The following is a 19,698-nucleotide window of genomic DNA, read 5'->3' as shown; positions in this document are numbered from 1 at the left end:
GTTTTGAGATGTATTACGACAAAGAAAAAATGACGTCTGACTACGATTTAGCATTCAAAAACTCGCTTTTTATTGATATAATATAAATGAACATATTGTTACTTAATTTTTCATTAGAATATTTATTGTAAAGACACAGAAACTGCGATCAAAAAATTATGAGTGAAAAACTTGCGTATTTATGTTTTGTACTCTTTCACGAACTTCCAGTTAAATTACATTTTCATAATTGTATTATTGGAATCTCGAGACAGAGAGTCAATTAAATCCTGTTTAAATTTTACTAACATCTATGAACGGGAATTTGTGGAATTTATTTTACACGCGCTGTTTTACACGTGTGTATTTTTCCGCACAACTTCTGAATAATTTGCATTTATGGTCTGTTTGTCGCGTGACAATTGATAGCTTTTCATATCGAACCATGACAGCTGCCATCTGCAACGGAATTACCTTGACCATCAGCAATTAACGTCAGTACCCCAGAAAGAAATGACAAATGTAGCGCAATATATAATGCAGATGACGATTATCAGTTTGCTCTAGTAATACTATAGTGACATTTATCATGAGTATCGTACCATTTGTCAGATAGTTTCATTAATCATCGCGTATCAGCGAAGAAGTTTCCTATAAATTGTCCAGATATATCGGGAAAGCGATTACAGTCAATTTTCGGATTTGGTGTCACGATGTCGTTCTTCAGCCTCGGTTTCATATCCTTGTTGGCGTTCGCAGTTGCGGACCTGCATAACGATCCGCATTATGTCGGTGATAGAACTACCATGGTTCACTTGTTCGAATGGAAGTTCAACGACATTGCCAAAGAATGCGAAGATTTTCTCGGTCCGATGGGCTACGGTGGTGTACAAGTATGTACAGTAAACGCTTATATAGTATATTTACATTAACTATTGCTATATGCATGACATATGTATAATCCTTATTGATTCGATTGTCACTCTTTTGCTTCCGTTTGCACAATAACATTTGCTTGCATCTACATTAACATGGCCTAATTTAGGCTATAATTTATATCTCTAATTTATATCTAATCTAAATCTGATAATACTCCAAATCTCACATACATATTGAGCCGTTAAAAATTCCCCAGCTCTCCTATGCATTCTCTCAATTTTCCATCATCTTTATTTTGAATGGAAAAATAATTTTACTATGATAAGATCAAAGTACTCGAAACATGAACCTTATCACAAAATAACTAAGGATAAGCCGGAGTGCTGTGTTGGAGGACAAGTAAATAAGAAAACAAAAGCTACTGCATATATTTATAATATTTATTACAATATTAAAGAATAATTTTTGCCAAATTTGTTTTTGCAAATTAATATTATAAAAATATCGCAGTTTTAAGATAAATATAAAAGTACATTCACTGTATTTTTATATTTATCTGTTATTATCTGTCAATTCCGTACAGCGCTAAATGCGCGTCGCATATAAAAAATATAATGCGAAATAGATTCTTGTACTCTTTCGTAGGTTTCTCCCATAAACGAGAATCTCGTGATAGAGAACAGACCATGGTACGAAAGATATCAGCCACTCTCCTACAAAATTATTAGTCGATCTGGAAACGAAGCCGAATTTAAGGATATGGTGAAAAGATGTAACAAGGTTGGCGTGCGAATATACGTCGACGCGGTCATCAATCACATGACAGGACCTGCACAACCTGCATACGGAACCGGTGGCACGTCGGCAAAACCAGATGAGCTTAGTTATCCGGGAGTCCCGTACACGTCCGAAGATTTCAACCCTCCATGTGCCATCCAGAATTATAACAACGCTACGGAAGTTCGCAACTGCGAGCTGTCCGGTCTCCACGATCTTAATCAGAGCAAAATGAACGTCCGAAACAAAATAATTAAATATTTTAACAAGGTCATCGATCTTGGAGCTGCTGGCTTTCGGTAATTATTCTCAACTAATCTGCTCTTATCACGTGACATTTTTATCAAGAATCTATAAGAAAAAGTGATAGATTGATTTTCGTTTACGCGAACTAAAAATTTATAGAATATAGTAAAATTTTAATGTTAAAAGAGTTACGGAATATTATGGAGAGAGTTGTTCGAGATATATTTAATGAGTACGAATTCTCCTGTTCGCAATTTCCGTCATCCGCAATTTCTACTATTGAACTTAACTAAGCAGAAAATACAAAAAATTAAGTCATTCGCAACAGCGATCGCGTTTCGCCGATAATCCTTATCTGCGTGCAACATCAGCGCACGGTCGATACGCATTCCGCGGCAAAATATGCGAATGAGATATAAAATCCGAAGTGTAAACTCGCGAGATGCACTCCGCGGCCCCACCCCTGTCTCTTTCTCTCTCTCTCTCTTTCTCTTTCTCTTTCTCGCATCAAGGATGCACCGAAGACTGATGATGTTTAACATTAAACCGGACCGGACGAGAAGCGGTGCCGCGCGGTACTGACTGAGGCCGGCTCGTCTGGTAGCATTAATAAATGAGGGACATCAGCTTTTAATTACGCGCCTCGCTCGTAATTGTAACCCGCAGCGAAATCGGTACCATCTCGTACCGAACCGGTGGCTTTACAAGCGGAAGAGCGATACACGCGTCGGGAATGATAACGGGGCGCGCTGCCGTCTTGGAGACTGCGCTACGCATCGCGTCCGCGGGATTGCGAATGTTTTACATATATTTCGAGAAAAGGAATGTGGCGTTGATGGCGCGTATTAAGAAATCGTGGCAGCCGCTAAAGTCACCGTGCGCGCGTGGAAGGGGAAGTTTGATGGCACAATATATTACATTCTGCCATAGCAAGTTCCGTTAATTATTATATGGACGGCAGGAACGCACGTGACAAGCTAAGAGAATAATTTTGCTACAATATTATTTATAACATGCTATAATAACTGAACGATTCTCTCCGTCATAAGGTAGTGACTCACACAATTTCGCTGCAACAACAAATAGTTTGTTCTGCTTCAGCAATTTCGTGTTTCTAAAATTACCAAATTTACTCAGAAAGATTTTTCTACATATTTTTTTACTAGCAAAAGAGATATTGAGCAATTTACGAAATTTCGCTTTTATATTACAGCAACAACAATGATTTTGTTACGACATCTAGATTCTTTTTCTCATATGCGACGTTTCACTTGCAGTAATTTACTTATGTGTCAAAATTAACGCGATTGCAAATTATCGATATTGCACGTACGATAATTTTACGTGACATTATTTGAAACAGTAGGTACGCTATAGCGAAAACAAGAAGGCCGTAATCTTGTTTCTTAATGAGAATCGCGACATACCTTTCTTCCACGTATGCATATTTCTTTCTTTTTTTCGTTTCTTTAAAGGCACACGCATTCTTTTCATAATGACGGCAGTAACTTTATTTCCAGCATGATACCGTACTTAATAAAATTTTATTTATAATAAAAGGCAAATATAAGTATGCAGCGACAATCCAAATAAAAATGTCCTAAATCTAAATAACTCGGTCAGTTAATTGTCGGAGTTGCGACAAGTAAAATAATTCTCTATCCTATCGCGTGTTATCCACAAGTAAATTACGGAATGAATAAACGGAAATAAATAACGCTACCTGGTCGCATCATTTTCCGGGTTGCAATGAACTCTGACCTTCGGCGCGTCAGCCACCGTGTGTTGCATCGCAAGAAGTGCCTTTGGCAAATACATATAGGTGGTTATCGCGAATGTACGATTAAATTCAATGGAGTTCGCGGTATCCACGAGCAAACGGTAAAAATCTTAATTGACCGAATAGCGTTAATTAATTAACGAGCCGGCTTCCCGCCGACGAACATAATTCGGCGCGGAAATAACTGTTTGGGATGTTGAACCTCTGACCGGAGCCGCGCTAGCTACCGATCCCGCCTGCGTGCCGCACACGAAATAAAAGATATTCAGAATTGGCGGTCATTTATAACAAGATATCTGCAGGAAGAGCGGCGAAATGCATGGAAAATCTCGAGTTACTCGGTGCAACTTTGTACGACACGTGGCATTTTATTAATAAAACTAATCAATTAATTACGATTTATTTTTCGAACAGTAATAATTCATTCGCGACGTTGTAGTTTTGTAGTATTACGTAATATCATCGGTTTTCTCTGTGTTATTACATAAAAATATTATAATTTCTTTATTAATCGCGCTGTTCTGCTCATTCTACTAAAAAAATATATTCTGAATAGTAAAGTAGTCGCAATCATATTGATACAGGCATACCTAAATATTTTAATATCTTTGCAGCATCGACGCCGCCAAACATATGTGGCCACAAGATCTTAAGGCTATTTACAAAAAAATAAAGAACCTATCCCCTAAGAACGGGTATCCGAAGAATGCGCAGTGTTACATCTATCAGGAAGTCATCGATCTCGGCGGCGAGGGAGTCAGCAAGTTCGAGTACAATGATATCGCAAGTGTCATTGAGTTCCAGTATGGCATTGTTTTGGGTAATATGTTCCGCGGTAAGGACAATTTGGCGAGATTGCAAAATTTCGACGACGAGAATGCTTGGAGACTGATACCCTCTAAAGACGCGTTAGTCATGGTTGACAATCATGATAATCAGAGAGGTCACGGTGCCGGTGGAGCCTCCATTTTGACGCACAAGGACCCGAAACCGTACAAGGTGGATTTTTATACTTTGACAAATATCATAAATATAAATGAGATTTAGTTGCTCTATTAGAATATCCTGTTTTTTTTTCTTATTTAGATGGCAGTAGCCTTTATGCTCGCTCATCCTTACGGTTATGCTCGAGTCATGAGCTCCTTCGCGTTTAGTGATCCCAGTCAAGGCCCACCGGCCAATTCGGATGGCAGCATCATTTCGCCTGAGATCGTCAACGGTGAATGCGTCAACGGTTGGGTCTGCGAGCACAGATGGCCGCAGATTCAGCGCATGGTCAAATTCCGCAATCTAGTAAACGGCGAGAAGCTGAAGAATTGGTGGAGCAACGGGAAGAATCAGATCGCCTTCTCCCGCGGCGACAAAGGTTTCGTCGCCTTTAACGTCGAGGGTGATCTACGCGAAAAGTTGCAAACCGGATTGCCACCGGGGACATATTGTGATGTCATAACCGGAGACGTTGTCGACGGCAAAACTTGCAGCGGAAAGTCGGTGCAAGTTAAAGACGATGGTACCGCTACGGTCGAGATTCTATCAAGCGAGTCGGAAGGTGTGCTCGCTCTTCATAATCAGGTCAGTGCAATAAAAAAACGACAAACAGAAAGATAACAAAGATATGATAGTATTATCTGAATTTTCGTATGCTTGCAGGCGAAACTATGACGCACGTGTGGATAATAAGCTTGTATACGCAACATTTTAAGAATCTATATATGACTAATATGAACTTATGTAACTACTGTTGTCTAAATACTGCACTTGAATAATAAAAAATTGCATTCTTTGCATTTGAGTAATAATATTTGCTACATCCCTGCGTCTCGTTTCGTAATTTATTGTCTAATGTGTCCGATCGATAACGGAACTATTGAGGAAGAAGAGAGAAAAAAATCGTTTCGTCAAATGTCAACAAGTAGATATCTGGAGACTGCTTGGATCCGGTTTGTGATTCGAACGTATGACTTAATGATTTTGCCACTTATCTATTTACTTCTCGTTTCCGTACCCTTTAGTGTCCCCGAGTTATAAAGCGCTCTATAGTGTTTCGCATTAAAGTTGACATTTTTCTAAAAAGCTGTGTTATTATTATACGCGAGTGCGGAAGTGCCGTAAATCACGGACGTAATTAACATATTACGAACACGAATACACGATACTGTCACAAAATAATTTATCTATTAAAGATTTGGAATAGGCAAGTAAAAAATGTAATATTTAAGAGGCAAGAAGATAGTCTCCACAGACAGATAAAATTTTCTTCGTTACTTATTAATTATCTGAATTAATATATTGTTAAAAAAATACTTCAATATATCTAGAATTCTACCGAAATATCTAATCCTGTGAACATTTTTTGGTGTAACAGATTCACAAAAACGACTTTGTTTATATTTGTGAAGGTCTCACCGTAGTGCTCTTTTTATAAACTTCAAAATCGTTACCAAGATCACGATCTTATATCGAATGTTGCATATTCCTTCAATGAGTAAGGACAATCGAGTAACTTCAGCATAATATTTCTTAAATTAATAAATAAAATCTTGCCTCAGCTAATCCGTAGTGCGATTCTGTAACTCGTTGTGCTGTCGTTATGTGCGATAGTTGCGCAAGTATACTATATATGGTAAAAAAGCTGCGCAATGACAATATAACAATAACGATACTGCATAACGAGTTACAGAATCGCGGCTCTGATGAGTTTTAAGTCCGTGATTTGTTTTGTTAACGAGACAATTAGTGTAGTTTTAGAAAAGAACGTGATATGAAAAGAATTACTCATGGTTGCGCAATTTCCGACTGAATCAACACTGAATCAACTGATATTTTCAGCTTAAAAATATTTGCCAATTATATAATGCAATTATATACATATATTCCATCATTAATATAATAATGGTGCAGACATGTTTATCAAAATTACGAGAATTTAAAGATTGAACGATGAAAACTTTCAAAAAGTTGTAAAAAGTCATATGGTGTTACATTCACGCTTTTTTCTATTTTTTCTCTCTTTTAAATTAGACAATAGTAATACTATTAATTTTATGGAACATAATAATGTATATGATAATATTCAATAACTATATTTTAAGTATTATTATTAATTTAATAAGAAGTTTAGTAATATTTTCGCGTGAAAAAAATATCAAGTTTCATGCAGTTATATTTCCACAAAATTCTGTTCTCGTGAATCCGATAAAATTCTTAAATAAATTCTCACTCTTTCGATTTCGCACTTTTCTACCGAAGTAACTGCAGTCAGATAACGCTTGTTTATGCAAATTTTATTAACTGTTATTACAGCTGCCACCTTGTTCAACCTTTGTCAATAAAAATTCTTAGATAAAAGAATATGACTAATTAATTAGAGTACTTGCAAGATGTATTTATCGGTATTTATCGATATTTGTGCGATAAATGTGTTTTTGCCGGCGCAGTTGACACAATATAATATAGAGTAGCCATTAAAACGACACGCGCATTCGTAGCCAGGAAAGCAATATTGACCTTCGTGCAGGCAGCCGATGTGGTTATATATTTCCGAGACTGGTATTTCGCGCATCAGTCATCAATGAGCATGATGCGAGTGCTAGTGTGTGCGTTAGCGATCCTGTCAACGGTAGCCGCTCAGAAAGAGCTGCACTACGTACCCGGTCATGATGGGATGGTACATCTTTTTGAATGGAAATGGCACGACATCGCAGATGAATGTGAAAGATTCCTCGGTCCCATGGGATTCGGTGGCGTGCAGGTGAGATAGGCAGATAAAAAATATTTAGCGGTGACAATGACGCGAAATATGTCCGCAGAAAATTTCATGAAAAATCTGGAAAAATAATCTTTTTTTAAATGTTGGATCGAGAGTTAAAACTAACAAGGAAATTGTTAATTAATTGACAAAGGTTTGTTTTGATCTGCTCCGAAAAACATTTCCCTAAATTCCGCGACTAACAGTAGAACGTTAACAATCCGTTAATCCGTTAATCACGTGTATTATCGGGCGGATGATTAGAACGAATCCCAATAAATTGTTGCAGGTTTCTCCGATCCAAGAGAATGTGATCGTAGGCAGTAGACCATGGTGGGAACGTTACCAGCCTATATCCTATAAATGGTACACGAGATCGGGCACGCCGAACGAATTCAGGGAGATGGTTCGCAGGTGTAACGACGCCGGCGTGAGAATTTACGTCGACGTGGTGTTCAATCACATGACCGGTGATCACGATAACGCAAAAGGTACCGGCGGTACGACAGCGGATACTCGTGGCTTTAGCTATCCGGGGGTACCGTATTCCCACAACGATTTTCACTATCCTCCTTGCGCCATCAATAATTATAAAGACCCGGCAAATGTGCGGAATTGCGAATTGGTCGGTCTGCATGATCTCGATCAGTCGAAGGAATATGTCAGAGAGAAGATCGTCAATTTCTTGAACGAAGCCGTCGACGCTGGAGTCGCTGGTTTTCGGTAAGCAGAATCTTTGCAGTTCCGTTGCGATATTTCCCAATCAATGCTCCGCGAAAAAGTGGCAGCTTTCGACGAAGGAAATTAAATATCATCCTAATTTAGCTTATCCGATACAAATAAAAATTTTTAGTGCCATAATTAAATAAGATACATGCATATTCATATTTTACCGAGATAAAAGTCCCACTAATTTCTGGATTTTAGAGTAGACGCAGCTAAACACATGTGGCCGGAAGATCTAAAAACGATCTTCTCTCGGTTGAAAAATCTCAATCCCGAGCATCATTTCCCTTCAGACGCGCGGCCCTATATAGTTCAAGAGGTAATCGATTACGGCGGCGAGGCAATCAGTAAATATGAATACAACTCTTTCGGCGCGGTAACGGAATTCCGTTACGGCATGGAGATCAGCAACTCCTTGAACGGAAACAATCCGTTGAAATGGTTCGTCAATTGGGGAGAAGCTTGGGGCCTGTTACCGTCCCAGGATGCTCTGGTATTTATCGACAATCACGATACTCAGCGTGGCAACCCCAATATCCTCACCTACAAGTCATCGAAGCTGTACAAGGCAAGTAATTCTCGAGAAAACTGGAGAAATTAAAAACATATAGAAATACGGAGACTGAATTACTTTATCTTTATCCGAGGGCGGAATCGATAACAAGCGACATTACAGATGGCCGTGGCTTTCATGCTGGCGCATCCCTACGGGGCCGCGCGGGTCATGAGTTCCTTCAAGTTTGATACTTTCGACGCCAACCCGCCGGAGGACTCCGCCGGCAATCTTCTATCTCCAACCATCAATCCTGACGGTACCTGCGGCAACGGCTGGGTCTGCGAGCATCGATGGCGTCAGATTTACAACATGGTGCGCTTCCGAAACGCCGCGAATAATACCGACGTCAACAACTGGTGGGATAATGGCCAGAATCAGATCGCCTTCTGTCGCGGAAACGCGGGCTTCATCGCGATCAATGGTGACAAATATGATTTGAAGCAGACTCTCTTTACCTGTGTGGAACCTGGCACTTACTGCGACGTCATATCCGGGAACTTGGAGAACAACAAGTGTACTGGTAAAGTCGTAACAGTGGATCAAGATAGAAAGGCGTACATAGAAATCCTTTTGAACCAGGAAGACGGTATGCTCGCTATTCATCAAGGGGTAAGTAGTTTTGTTTATCGTTCGTTTAGTTCCTTCAAATGAGATGTTTTATTGCGTTTATCTTTATAATAATTTATCTATATTATGCCTTTCTCTTAAAGAAATAATTCGTATTCTATAAATTTCTTAATTTTAGAATTTGTTTAAATAATATTCTCTCGTTAAATAATGTTTATATTAACAAGACTCTTTTAAGCAATAAATTGTTAATTGGGATATTAATGGCAATTATCAATATCACGTTTGAAGGAATTAAATCGAATGTAATAATACGTCTCAATTACTTATTATAACAAACTTTTAATACGATTAATTTCTTTGCAGGCAAAGGTGAGATCATAAAGATCTGATTGAACGAATTAAAAATTGCTTGCTATGATACAGTATATAAGTATAATTTTAAAAAACATGCTACATAATGTATAAGATTAAAAGAATTTAATTGCACTTCGGATTAATTATACGATCGACTATTTAAAATATAACTTGTTTGTGTACTTTTACTTGTTAGGAATAAAATATGAGTGTTTGCGTATCAATAGATTAGAATATCATTACTTTTGTTTTCTTTTATCCAATTTATATCATCGAATTCCAGAGAGTACAATACTCTCATTTATTTTTATCACTTTATCAAATCCGATAATAACCGTTTCGATTGGCTCATATTTGCTATCAAAGAAGATCCCATAATTACGCAACACAATGTTTGTGAGAATATATCGGTCAAATTAAGTGGAGTACACCTGTTATTTTTCAACAATGTTTATTTTAACAGAAACAATGTACTGTTTTTCCTCTTTTCACCATTAATTTCTACTATACATGATATGACAGTTATTCGTAAGTAATACACGACAGACTCGCGATGGAAAAACAAAAAAGTCGAAGGGAGATCGGGTGAGATGGGGTGGACACATACCGTAAAATCGATCGGTTTTGAGGAAGTGAGATATACCGAAGGATGGATAGAAAATCTTGAAATATCACAAAAAAATTGCCTTATCGTCGGTGTGTTTCACCACCTCTCTCTTTCTAATCCATGTGTGCGGTTAAATTATCCTTCGCTAAAAGAATCTGTCAGCACATTTATCGCTCTCTAACTCTTTCCTCCCGTCCGTTCTTATTTCCTTATCGAACGAACATGCTGCACGAAATGATTAATGCGTAACGCTCGTAATTACGCATTAACAGCGTGAATCTCGCGACTAAGATACTAAATAAAATACTACGGGGTATTTGTAGAAGCACGACATAAATAAATGCTTAAGCGTTATGTACAGTGGTCTTGTTTAAGTAAAAGCCGCTAATTCGATTAATGTTAGCGCGCCCGAGTTCGTCATACGACAAAAAAAAAGTGATGTCGTTTGTTCGAAATATATAAGAAGTTGCCGAATGAGCGTTGCGCGTCTGTTAAATACGTCAAACGAGAAGAAATGTTTCGTTACGTCATTATCATATATACATATGTATGTCGAAAGTTAGCGTAATCGCTAATCATAAATAATAGGCACGTAAACAAATCTCAACCTACAATTACAATTCCGCGTAAGGTAGAAGCAAGTGTAATATCGCATGCGATTACAGCGTCTAATTACCATTGATAATTTTGTACTACGAGCAGTAACGGACTTGTGTAATCAGCCGCAGGAAATACGAAGGAATTTCCTTCTTTCACCGCGACTTCTGATCGGTCTTACTGATTAAATAGAACACCCTTGGATAAATTTCGAAATGCTGCAGTTTCTAGTATTTTCGCGTCTTCTTTTTTTCTTTCTCTTCAGCGAAACGCAAACTCGGGAGCGCGGGCGCACGTGTGGGAACGTGCTGTTTAGGCATCATGTGTATATGTACATACAATTATAAGTTTATATGGTCTGCAGTAAATTCAGACAACTGTTTATATATGCGTGTCTTGTGTGTGTGTGTGTCTGTCTGTGTGTGTGTAAATCTAGAAAATACTGCTCATCTTACGAACCGATTCGTTTGCCGCGCACATTTTCTTCCGCGAATGGTACATGTAAGCGCAGTTTGACGTCGTCGCCCTACCACCATTTACATCCTAATCGTTACGTGAATACAATAAGGCAAAACGGTTGCTACATCTCTAAATAAATAAACGTTTGACGTCGCATGAATCTTGGAGATTAGATTAAGAGAGACACAAAATAAAAAAGGCGCGCTGTAATGTACAATTCCTAAAGAGCTACACGGGTCCGTCGCGCGTGAAACTGTCGTCGTCGCGTCCATGTATCGCGCGTGTCGATGCTTCTGTGTGTATGTGTATGTTTTTCCCTTTCGTGTATGTGTGTGCTCGCACGTGGATCTTATTCCCGCACATAGAGCACATTAGCAAAAATATAATTTAGTATATTTATCGTAATAATTCTCATCCATATAAAAAACTTCGTTAAAATATATAAAAGAAACAACGATTTGAGCAAGTACGTATCTCCTACGGTAGTTAAAAGTTATCGCGTCGAAACGTATATTTATTGTTATTGCACGTAATTCTTCTCGCTGATAATGTATACATATATAGATCGTATTCTTTTAATATATCTATACTTACTTGCGCTTCACACACTCGCACGTAATTGCAATCGTTCCGACATATGTACACATATACGGGTACCTCTCACGCACACCTCCTCTCTTTATTTTTTTTCTTTCTCTTTTTCGACATCGAGTTAGTGGTTCCTCATTTCGTCGACTTTTCGCATGACGTACAAAAATACGAGTTCGGCCGTTCGAGAAAGTTGTCGATCGACAATCAAGATGATCTCAAGTAATCAAAAATAATATATAATGTCCCATCGCGCATCGGAAATTAATCCGAACGATCACTCGACAACGTCGTCTTGGAAGACTTTACGAAGATAGGCACTCGTTTGATTTATTATCTATTAATTTCTCGCCTTCCAAAAGAAAAACTTCAAAAAGAAAATCAAATATATTAATTCCATTTTAATGATCAACGTAATTTTGAGAAAGTACCTTGATACATTTAATAGATTAATTTTCTATTTTTTAGTTTACCAAATATTTTAGAAAAGTTTTTAAACATGTTAGTATAGAAAAAATAAAAAACAAAAATTGCTTATTTGTAGACTTGGATAGCGGAAATTTATATGTAATATTTATTTAATAAAATATTTAAATAAATAATTTAAACAAAAATGTATCCCTGATATATTTGTCATCGATGGAAGATGGAAGATAATCGTATATTACGCAATGTGAACAATGTATGTTATTCGTTCAACATGCATTCCTAATTTTCTATTTCTCACAGTGCAAAATATACTATTTAAGTACTGAATCCATGATAGAGATCATAACAAGTTTTAAAATTACCTATATTTTTACAAATCCCCACATAGATCTATGCCGTCATATTTTTGTATGAATATTATTACTGTTATTTATAAATACAAAAGAAAATTAATATTCATCATTCCTTTATCCGTTGATTGTGACTTCTATTGAATTTGATACAATCTCCTAGGTGCAAATAAAGATTAAATCTTTAGCCAAATTATCTAATAGATTTATCAGAATATAGTTTTAAATATAATCAGAATATAGTTTTAAATAAAATAAATACACATTCAAGTGTAAAAATCGTTATTTGACTAATTCTTCAATTATCATACGTAGATCTATTCTCGCAGCAATGTATGTATGTACACTATCGTGATTCAGCTAAAATTCTTTCTCCGACTGTCTTTCCACGCGATTGTAACTATTCAACGGTTTCTATCATTGCTATACATATAGAATTTTCAAAAATATTTCTCCGTTTCTCTATCCAAATATTGCTCGTTCAGTAAGCAATCGAAAATGAAGCTAAGTTTGTCTCAATCCTTTAATCTTCAGTTTCATTATGGGCAATTATTAATTAACATACCTTCGCCATGCTGCGTCTAAGTTCTACGTAATCCGCCGATACAGTCGAAGCTTGCAGTTTCGCTAAAATACAGTACTTCAGGTCTCTACAGTTTAGGCTTTAGATTATCCTGATGATCGATGGAAATCAAGGATCGAATACTCAAAAATATTTCCATTCTCGAGTATTCAACGCTCTATATGCTATGCGCGCTACGTTAACCGAACCCTCCCTCTCACTCTTTTCCTCTCTCTTTCATATCTTGCAGTCCAATCTCGGCTAAAACTCTCTCGGTCTGAGTTTCTATCTCTAAAAGTTCTTCCGGGTGCTTAATTACTGACAACAGGCGGAGTCTCCATGATATACGAAATCGTCTTCTTCCGATTGAGCACGTCGTTCGCGTGTCACTGCTTGATAGGCTTTTTGAAGACGACTTCCGGCTTGCGTACCGGGCGGGGTACGCGCCGTTCTATCCTGAGGGCCCGGTTCGGGTCCGGAGACGATGGCGCCAGGATCACGCTGACCGGTGCTGTCTCGGACCCTAACGGGGGAGTCTCCGCCATTGTTTGTCAGTTCCCTGTGCTGCTGGGTCGCCGACTCGGCGTCTGTTGTTGTTGTTGTTGCTGCTGCTGCTGCTGTTGCTGTTGCGTCACCGCCGCGGCTGCTGCGCTCAATACCGGTAGCGGCGTTTGGTGACAGTGGGCACAGTGCAAGCATACCGTGCAGGCACCGAGTTTCCGAGCCAACATCACGCGCAGCTTCAAGGCTGGACCGAGCTTCATGCCCATCGTGCCTGTCAGGTGGTTCTCCGAGAGTAGCGGCAGTGCCGCACCGTCTATACGGTGCTCCCGGAAATTCTGCAAACAGAAATGTGACAGCGTGTTATTAGCGATACACTCTGCGACGAGCGAAAGAATTTTCGTTGGTCTCTTTTAAATTATCCTGAGAGCGCAGAGTCGAAAACTGTTGGATAAAAAATTATGTTTCCTAATATATATACCGAAGATTTCTATTAGAAATATAAATAGCGCTCTACTATAACGATATGCTAATTATAAATGTTAATTTTTTTGTCAATGATATCTCCGAGTCTTTATTTCATGATCGTTAATTTGCAAGCAAAGAGCTAGTGGAGACACGGATATTATTGGAATTCGCGGCATCTAAAACTCTGGTTGTGCGGAACGCCCGTTCGTTAACGCTACTCTTTTGTATATTTCTCGGTCCCCGACGCATACCTCCACGTGCGGAGCGGGACACGTACGCATGTACCGTCGACCTCCGACCGGCTCGAATCGCGGCCGAGGATCGTTCCCTCGCGGCAGCTGCGACCTCGCTGTCGCGCGGAATCCCGCGAATTCGTCTCACGCGAGACACGATCGGGTGGGGAAGGCGGGATCGCTATTTCCGTCGGCGTGCAAAAAGTCAATATTGGTCCGCCTGTCGGGAGGAAATCGGAGAAGAGGAAGAAAAGGAGCGGAGGAAGACGGCCGCGAAGGCGGAACGCGAAACGGAAGGGGGCAAAGAGAGGAAAAAGAGAAGGAGATGAAAAAAGGCAGAGGAGCGCGGATGTGTTTCATTCACTGGCGCTGGGGGGGCCGCGCCTCGCGTAATTGCAGCTGCAACGACCGCGGGGTGCAGCGTGCGGTACGCGCGTGTACGTAAGCGCGATCGCGGACGTCCCTTGCGCGCACCACACACGTTCGTGGAATACGGTAATTGCTCGGGCCCGCTTATGAATGAAATATTCAGCGCCGTAATGCGAGCCGCACACGCAACGGCAGACCGGTCTCCTTCCTTCGCGCATGTCGGGCTCCCTCGTTGAAGGAGGGGGATCGGGATCGACGCGGAGATCGAGGCCGTGCATTCATGCCGCTGGGCATTCAGGTCTCTTTTCTTTCTTTCTCTCTCTCTCTCTCTCTCTCTCCCTCCCTGCCTGTCTTTCTCTCTCCTTCCTCTCGCACAGATAGCGTCTAATTGGCCGGCTTTCGGAGGGTACTCGTAAGTGCGAGGGTTATTTGTCACCGAAGGAAGCGCCTGTCGATCTTTGTGCTTTCGTACTGTACGACGATCGATTTCAATAATATTGGATGTATTGTAAGTGAAGGATTCATCTTTTAAATCCTTTAAGCTAAGTCTAAACAATATGCAAAATTGGATTAATCATGCCTTAAGTAAATTAAGTTTACAGAGTTTCGTATACAATAATTGTACTAATTTCACACACAATTGTTTCTTTTTAAGTCACTTATTTTTACCGATCATCGTTCAACTAGCAATAATACGCGTTATGAACTTGGAATCTAACAGGTGTTGCATTCATGCCGCTGGGCTGAATGTAGGTGCTCGCTGACCGTTTCGCCAAGCGACTTCTAATCTACGATTTATCTACGTGCGCATCGCGCGAAGAAATATCAAGGGAATTCATCGCGCAACAGGGAATCTATATTGCTAGGCGCGAGTCCAGGGAGATCTCGCGGTAACAATGAGGCTCGCATAATCGTCGACAGTAAAACGCATAATCATTGATTACGGTAAATAGGCCCGACACTGTTTCGGATTCTCGATGCATTCGCGGTTCTAACGGTACGGAGTACGAAGAGTCAGCCACGCGCGAGAAAAGCCGCCTCTTCACGGTCGCCTCGCGCAAAACGCTAATTAGTTAAGTCATTCACACGACGCGCGCAAGAAACTGTTCACGCCGTGAAACTGAGCTACGTACGACCGTCTTTGTCCGGCGCAGAAAAATCTCGGATTCCCCTCGAAACGTTACTGGAAACTAGTTATTAAGAGAAAGAGTAATTCCACATTTCCGTTCGTCCATCACGCTACTCGCATCACGCGCGCTCAATTCTTTTTACCCATGTACAAAACCCACATAATCTTGTACAATTGTAATCCAAATTGTTATGAAATTATTTAAATACGCATTGTAAATTCGATTCACAATCAAATTATATATTATAAAAAGGTAGCTTCTTCTGAGCGTCTTATTTGACAACTTATTGATTTCACATTCCAAAGGGAGAACAACTTTGGTACTAGTTGCATTAAAAAACGTGTCCACCCGCAGCTTGATGAGGAAGATGCCTCATTGTTTTCGTGAGGTAGCGTGGAGCAGACAGTTTTGAAATCTCACGAAACGACCGAGGCGGCATGGCCGTTCGACTCGCGCGATGCGGCGCGGCGCGGCGCGGCACGGCGCAGCTGCAGTTGCAGCGAATATATCATCCTCGTGTTGCACCGCGGGCGACCGGGCGCGCACCAAAGGCCGGGTAACGAAGACAACCTATATTTTCTCCACCCAGTTCCAAACTCTTAAGGGCAAACGCGATCTCCCGGCTGGTCCTGCATCAATTATACCTTCCACAAACACGATGTTAGGTCCCCCTCGCGTACTCGTCGTGCGCCGACGTGGTACGGAGCTCGCAAAGATGCGCTCCGGCTCCAGGAGCATGTGTTATTAAATTATTCGCGCGTCACTGCGTCTCGTGAACGCGAGGGGGATGAGGGAGGACTGCCCTCTTCTTAAATTATGCGCGTAGGCTTATCAGATATGCCCGCGGGCCAAGATGGGCACTAAGCGGAATTTAAATTGGCGAACATAGGAAACGTTCGTGTAACGATATAAATGCGCGTTGCGATTTGCGATATTTATTGTGCGTCTCGTGCCCCCTCGCTAAAATCGCGGCTCGTGGGCCCCTCTGCTGTATCCATAATATATAATAAAATCTTCTATTCATTTAAGTGAATGTAGATATCGCATTAGAAACCGCAGTACTGCTTAGTAACTTACGTACGCCATAATCACGATCAATAATACTTTCTTAATTATTTTAATCTTTATATTTGCATGTTAATTTAAATGACCGCACTGCAGATAAGCTTAGAAAAGCATGCTGTCTACGGTAAACGACATAAATTTGTCGCAAGCGAATGCCAGTTCGTCTCGAGATAAAGAGACTCGCCAGGAATATCCGCGAGGTTGCATCCGACCGTGACCTGGGAAAAGACGGAGAATCCTCGAAAAATAACGGCTCCTTTCTTGCCGAGCTCGAATCCTCGACCTGAGGAATCTCGCGGTTATAACCTTAAGAGATCACTCAGTCGGAACCACGTCACGTTAAACTACACGCAGTGAGTTCAAAGAATTCGTTCTTGGACGCTCGGGCGATCGTCGAATTCTTTTTTTTTCTGAGGCACAGGTGTAGAAGGCAATACAAGAATTAGTGACCCGAAATCAGGCCTCTGCAATTAGGCCTAGCTTAATTATAGCAAGTTGTAGCAATTATAGTAATTTTAAATTGCAATCCTAGTTATAGTCTTTCAATTAACCGGTAAAAGAGATCATTCATGGTTCGAAAGTTCGAGCAATAGAATTATAATAAACTGGAGTACTAGATATTGAGGTAACATCTGTTACACCTGTTTGGCTCACATTTATCTCCACAGCTGTTAATTTATCGATTAAGCTGACACAGGTCGGCATTAGCGCATATATGCGTTGCACGATGAATCATGCATAAATCAATTTTCACGACGTTTGCGCTATTATTTGCGGGCGAAACCTTAAATTTCTTAAAAGTCGCCCGTCGATAGCGTCACGGCGAAACAATATTTATGGCGCATAAAATGTTTCCTTTTTCTTTTAATTATTCAACGGCGTAAAGTTACCGCGTAACACCACTCTAAGACAAGCTCCTAACAGTTCTCTGCCATTAAAAGTCGCGTCCGTTTCATAGCTACTTCTGACTGTCTCAGTCATTATTACACCTGTCGTGTTACAAAATGGCAGGTAGATATAAGCGACGTTTCAGGATAACTTCAAACAGTCCTGTCGCATATGCAACTAACATCTGCGGATGACTTTTACGTTACTGCCTTTCCTAATTATCGCAACTCCTTTTACGAATACATTTATTTTTCGAGAACGTTGTTCCGCAACAAGGACTGGTTTAGTAAACCAAGTTCTTTGTTTGATCAGCGTTAATTATCGTTTAAATTGAAAGCAGGATTTTTATCGGGAGACGTTGCCTCCTCCCATGAAATAGAAGCTCACAATCAGCTAACAATTAGGACCAGATTGGTAGTTGCTATTGTTCCAGTCTACTCATCGCCTCCCTTTGTACGATCCTGCGGAAACAATACCGTACCGCATTGTGTTTCAACTCTAACCCACCATTCTTTTAACGCGTTAGATTATACGTTACACGTGTATCTCACCTACGCATCGCCGGCGTAACATTGCGTTGCATTGCTGCCGAATGAATGCCGAGCGACCGCGGCGAGCCGTCGCACGGGGAATGAAGCGTTAACCAATAAAAGCGAGCGCGCTGCAACTTTTGTTGGCCGCTACCGAAGGAGATCCCCAGGCTGTTGTTGCTCGCTCTCGAGATCCCTTATATGGGAGAGCGGCGCTCGCGCGAAGGGCAGAGCGCGCCGCCGCCTGCAATCGCGCGCTGAATTCTACACGGGGACGAACCGAGGTTGAGAATTTGCGTCGGCGGGCTCGCGCTAGAAATTCCACACGCGTGTTTTCGTTTCACCGCGCGACCTCGCGCGGAATTGTTCCGTGAGAAAGGGCGATGCCGCCGGTGTACCAACAAGGTGCGCGCGTAAGAATCGGCGATTCGCGCCGCACCGACACGCCGTAATGGATCAACAAGCGTGAACATTGTCTCCCGCGATGAACACGTTCATGGATCGACTGGTGTTATATACATACATTACATAATCCGTTCACGTCTGTAGTTGGAAGATCGTGCAGCAGAAGTATGATCGGCAAAGATTTTATATACGAGAAAGTGAAAGAGATAAAGAGAGAAAAAGATTACCATATATATAATATTTTTGAATTGTAAAAATATAATGTAATAAAATAGAATAAATATACATATATCTACAAAATTAAACTGTATGATTTTTAATATACAACTCTGCATAGAGTATTGTATATAATTATGTATTATTACATTAGCATAATTCTACTCAATTATAAGTCTCCTCAATTATTTAATATAAAATGTGAATGCTACTTGTCATTTAATAATAAAACCTGTTCCAGAAATAAAAAAAATTTTTTATTTCTTAGAATCAACGTACTACTCTGCTTTTTCTTCGATTTAACTTGGAATATTTCGACGAGGAGCCGCAGTAGAATAGTGTTATTAATTGCGCATGAAGGATAATAGAGTCTTCGAAAGTCGTGCGCCGAGGATCCGGAGAAAACCCGTCCGACATTCTGCGCCACTGTACGGTGACCCGCCACGCCCTGTCGAGGTCGTCGCGCGCCTCTCTCGCCAGCGCGGCCTGGCCGCGCCAGGCCGGTCGGCGCGGCGTGCCGACGGCGACCGGTCAGCCTAACCGACGACCGGCGCGTTCGCTGGCACCGACCTAACCAGATCAACATCCCCCCGTTGCGCGGCTCCCTCCGACCATCGCGCCTCACGTCCTCGTTCCTCCTCCGGCGTTTTCTTCCTTCCTTCTTCGTCTTCGCGGATGCGCCGGGT

The 19,698-nt window shown here is 40.7% G+C and overlaps 3 protein-coding genes across 5 annotated transcripts in view; 2 read left to right on the top strand and 1 right to left on the bottom strand.

Moving 5' to 3' along the window:
* The first annotated feature begins 654 nt into the window (after positions 1–654).
* On the top strand, positions 655–5,448 carry LOC139768808 (alpha-amylase A-like). The gene is made up of 5 exons (XM_071699373.1): positions 655–872; positions 1,504–1,934; positions 4,276–4,660; positions 4,748–5,233; positions 5,312–5,448. Exons 1-5 carry the CDS (start codon positions 693–695, stop codon positions 5,321–5,323), a joined length of 1,494 nt encoding a protein of 497 aa, XP_071555474.1. The 5' UTR covers positions 655–692; the 3' UTR covers positions 5,324–5,448.
* Positions 5,449–7,171: 1,723 nt separating this feature from the next.
* On the top strand, positions 7,172–9,841 carry LOC139768805 (alpha-amylase 4N-like). Its single transcript, XM_071699368.1, has 5 exons — positions 7,172–7,412; positions 7,699–8,132; positions 8,337–8,703; positions 8,812–9,300; positions 9,625–9,841. The coding sequence occupies exons 1-5, from the start codon at positions 7,233–7,235 to the stop codon at positions 9,640–9,642; spliced, it is 1,488 nt and encodes a 495-aa protein (XP_071555469.1). The 5' UTR covers positions 7,172–7,232; the 3' UTR covers positions 9,643–9,841.
* A 208-nt stretch (positions 9,842–10,049) lies between these two features.
* LOC139768806 (uncharacterized) overlaps positions 10,050–19,698 on the bottom strand; it is a 118,191-nt gene continuing 108,542 nt past the window's right edge. For all 3 annotated transcript variants that reach the window (XM_071699369.1, XM_071699370.1, XM_071699372.1), the window contains one exon: positions 10,050–14,046. In XM_071699369.1, the coding sequence (XP_071555470.1) occupies positions 13,759–14,046 (288 nt within the window). In that variant the 3' untranslated portion in view covers positions 10,050–13,758. The remainder of the gene's footprint in view (positions 14,047–19,698) is intronic.

The sequence above is a fragment of the Temnothorax nylanderi genome, unplaced genomic scaffold (genome assembly GCF_030848795.1).
Source record: "Temnothorax nylanderi isolate EJ_2023f unplaced genomic scaffold, tnyl_v1.0 TNYL_tig0018_pilon, whole genome shotgun sequence".
Lineage (NCBI taxonomy): Eukaryota > Metazoa > Arthropoda > Insecta > Hymenoptera > Formicidae > Temnothorax > Temnothorax nylanderi.
Note: the sequence above shows the minus strand (reverse complement) of the source record. Positions and strands in the feature narration are given on the sequence as shown.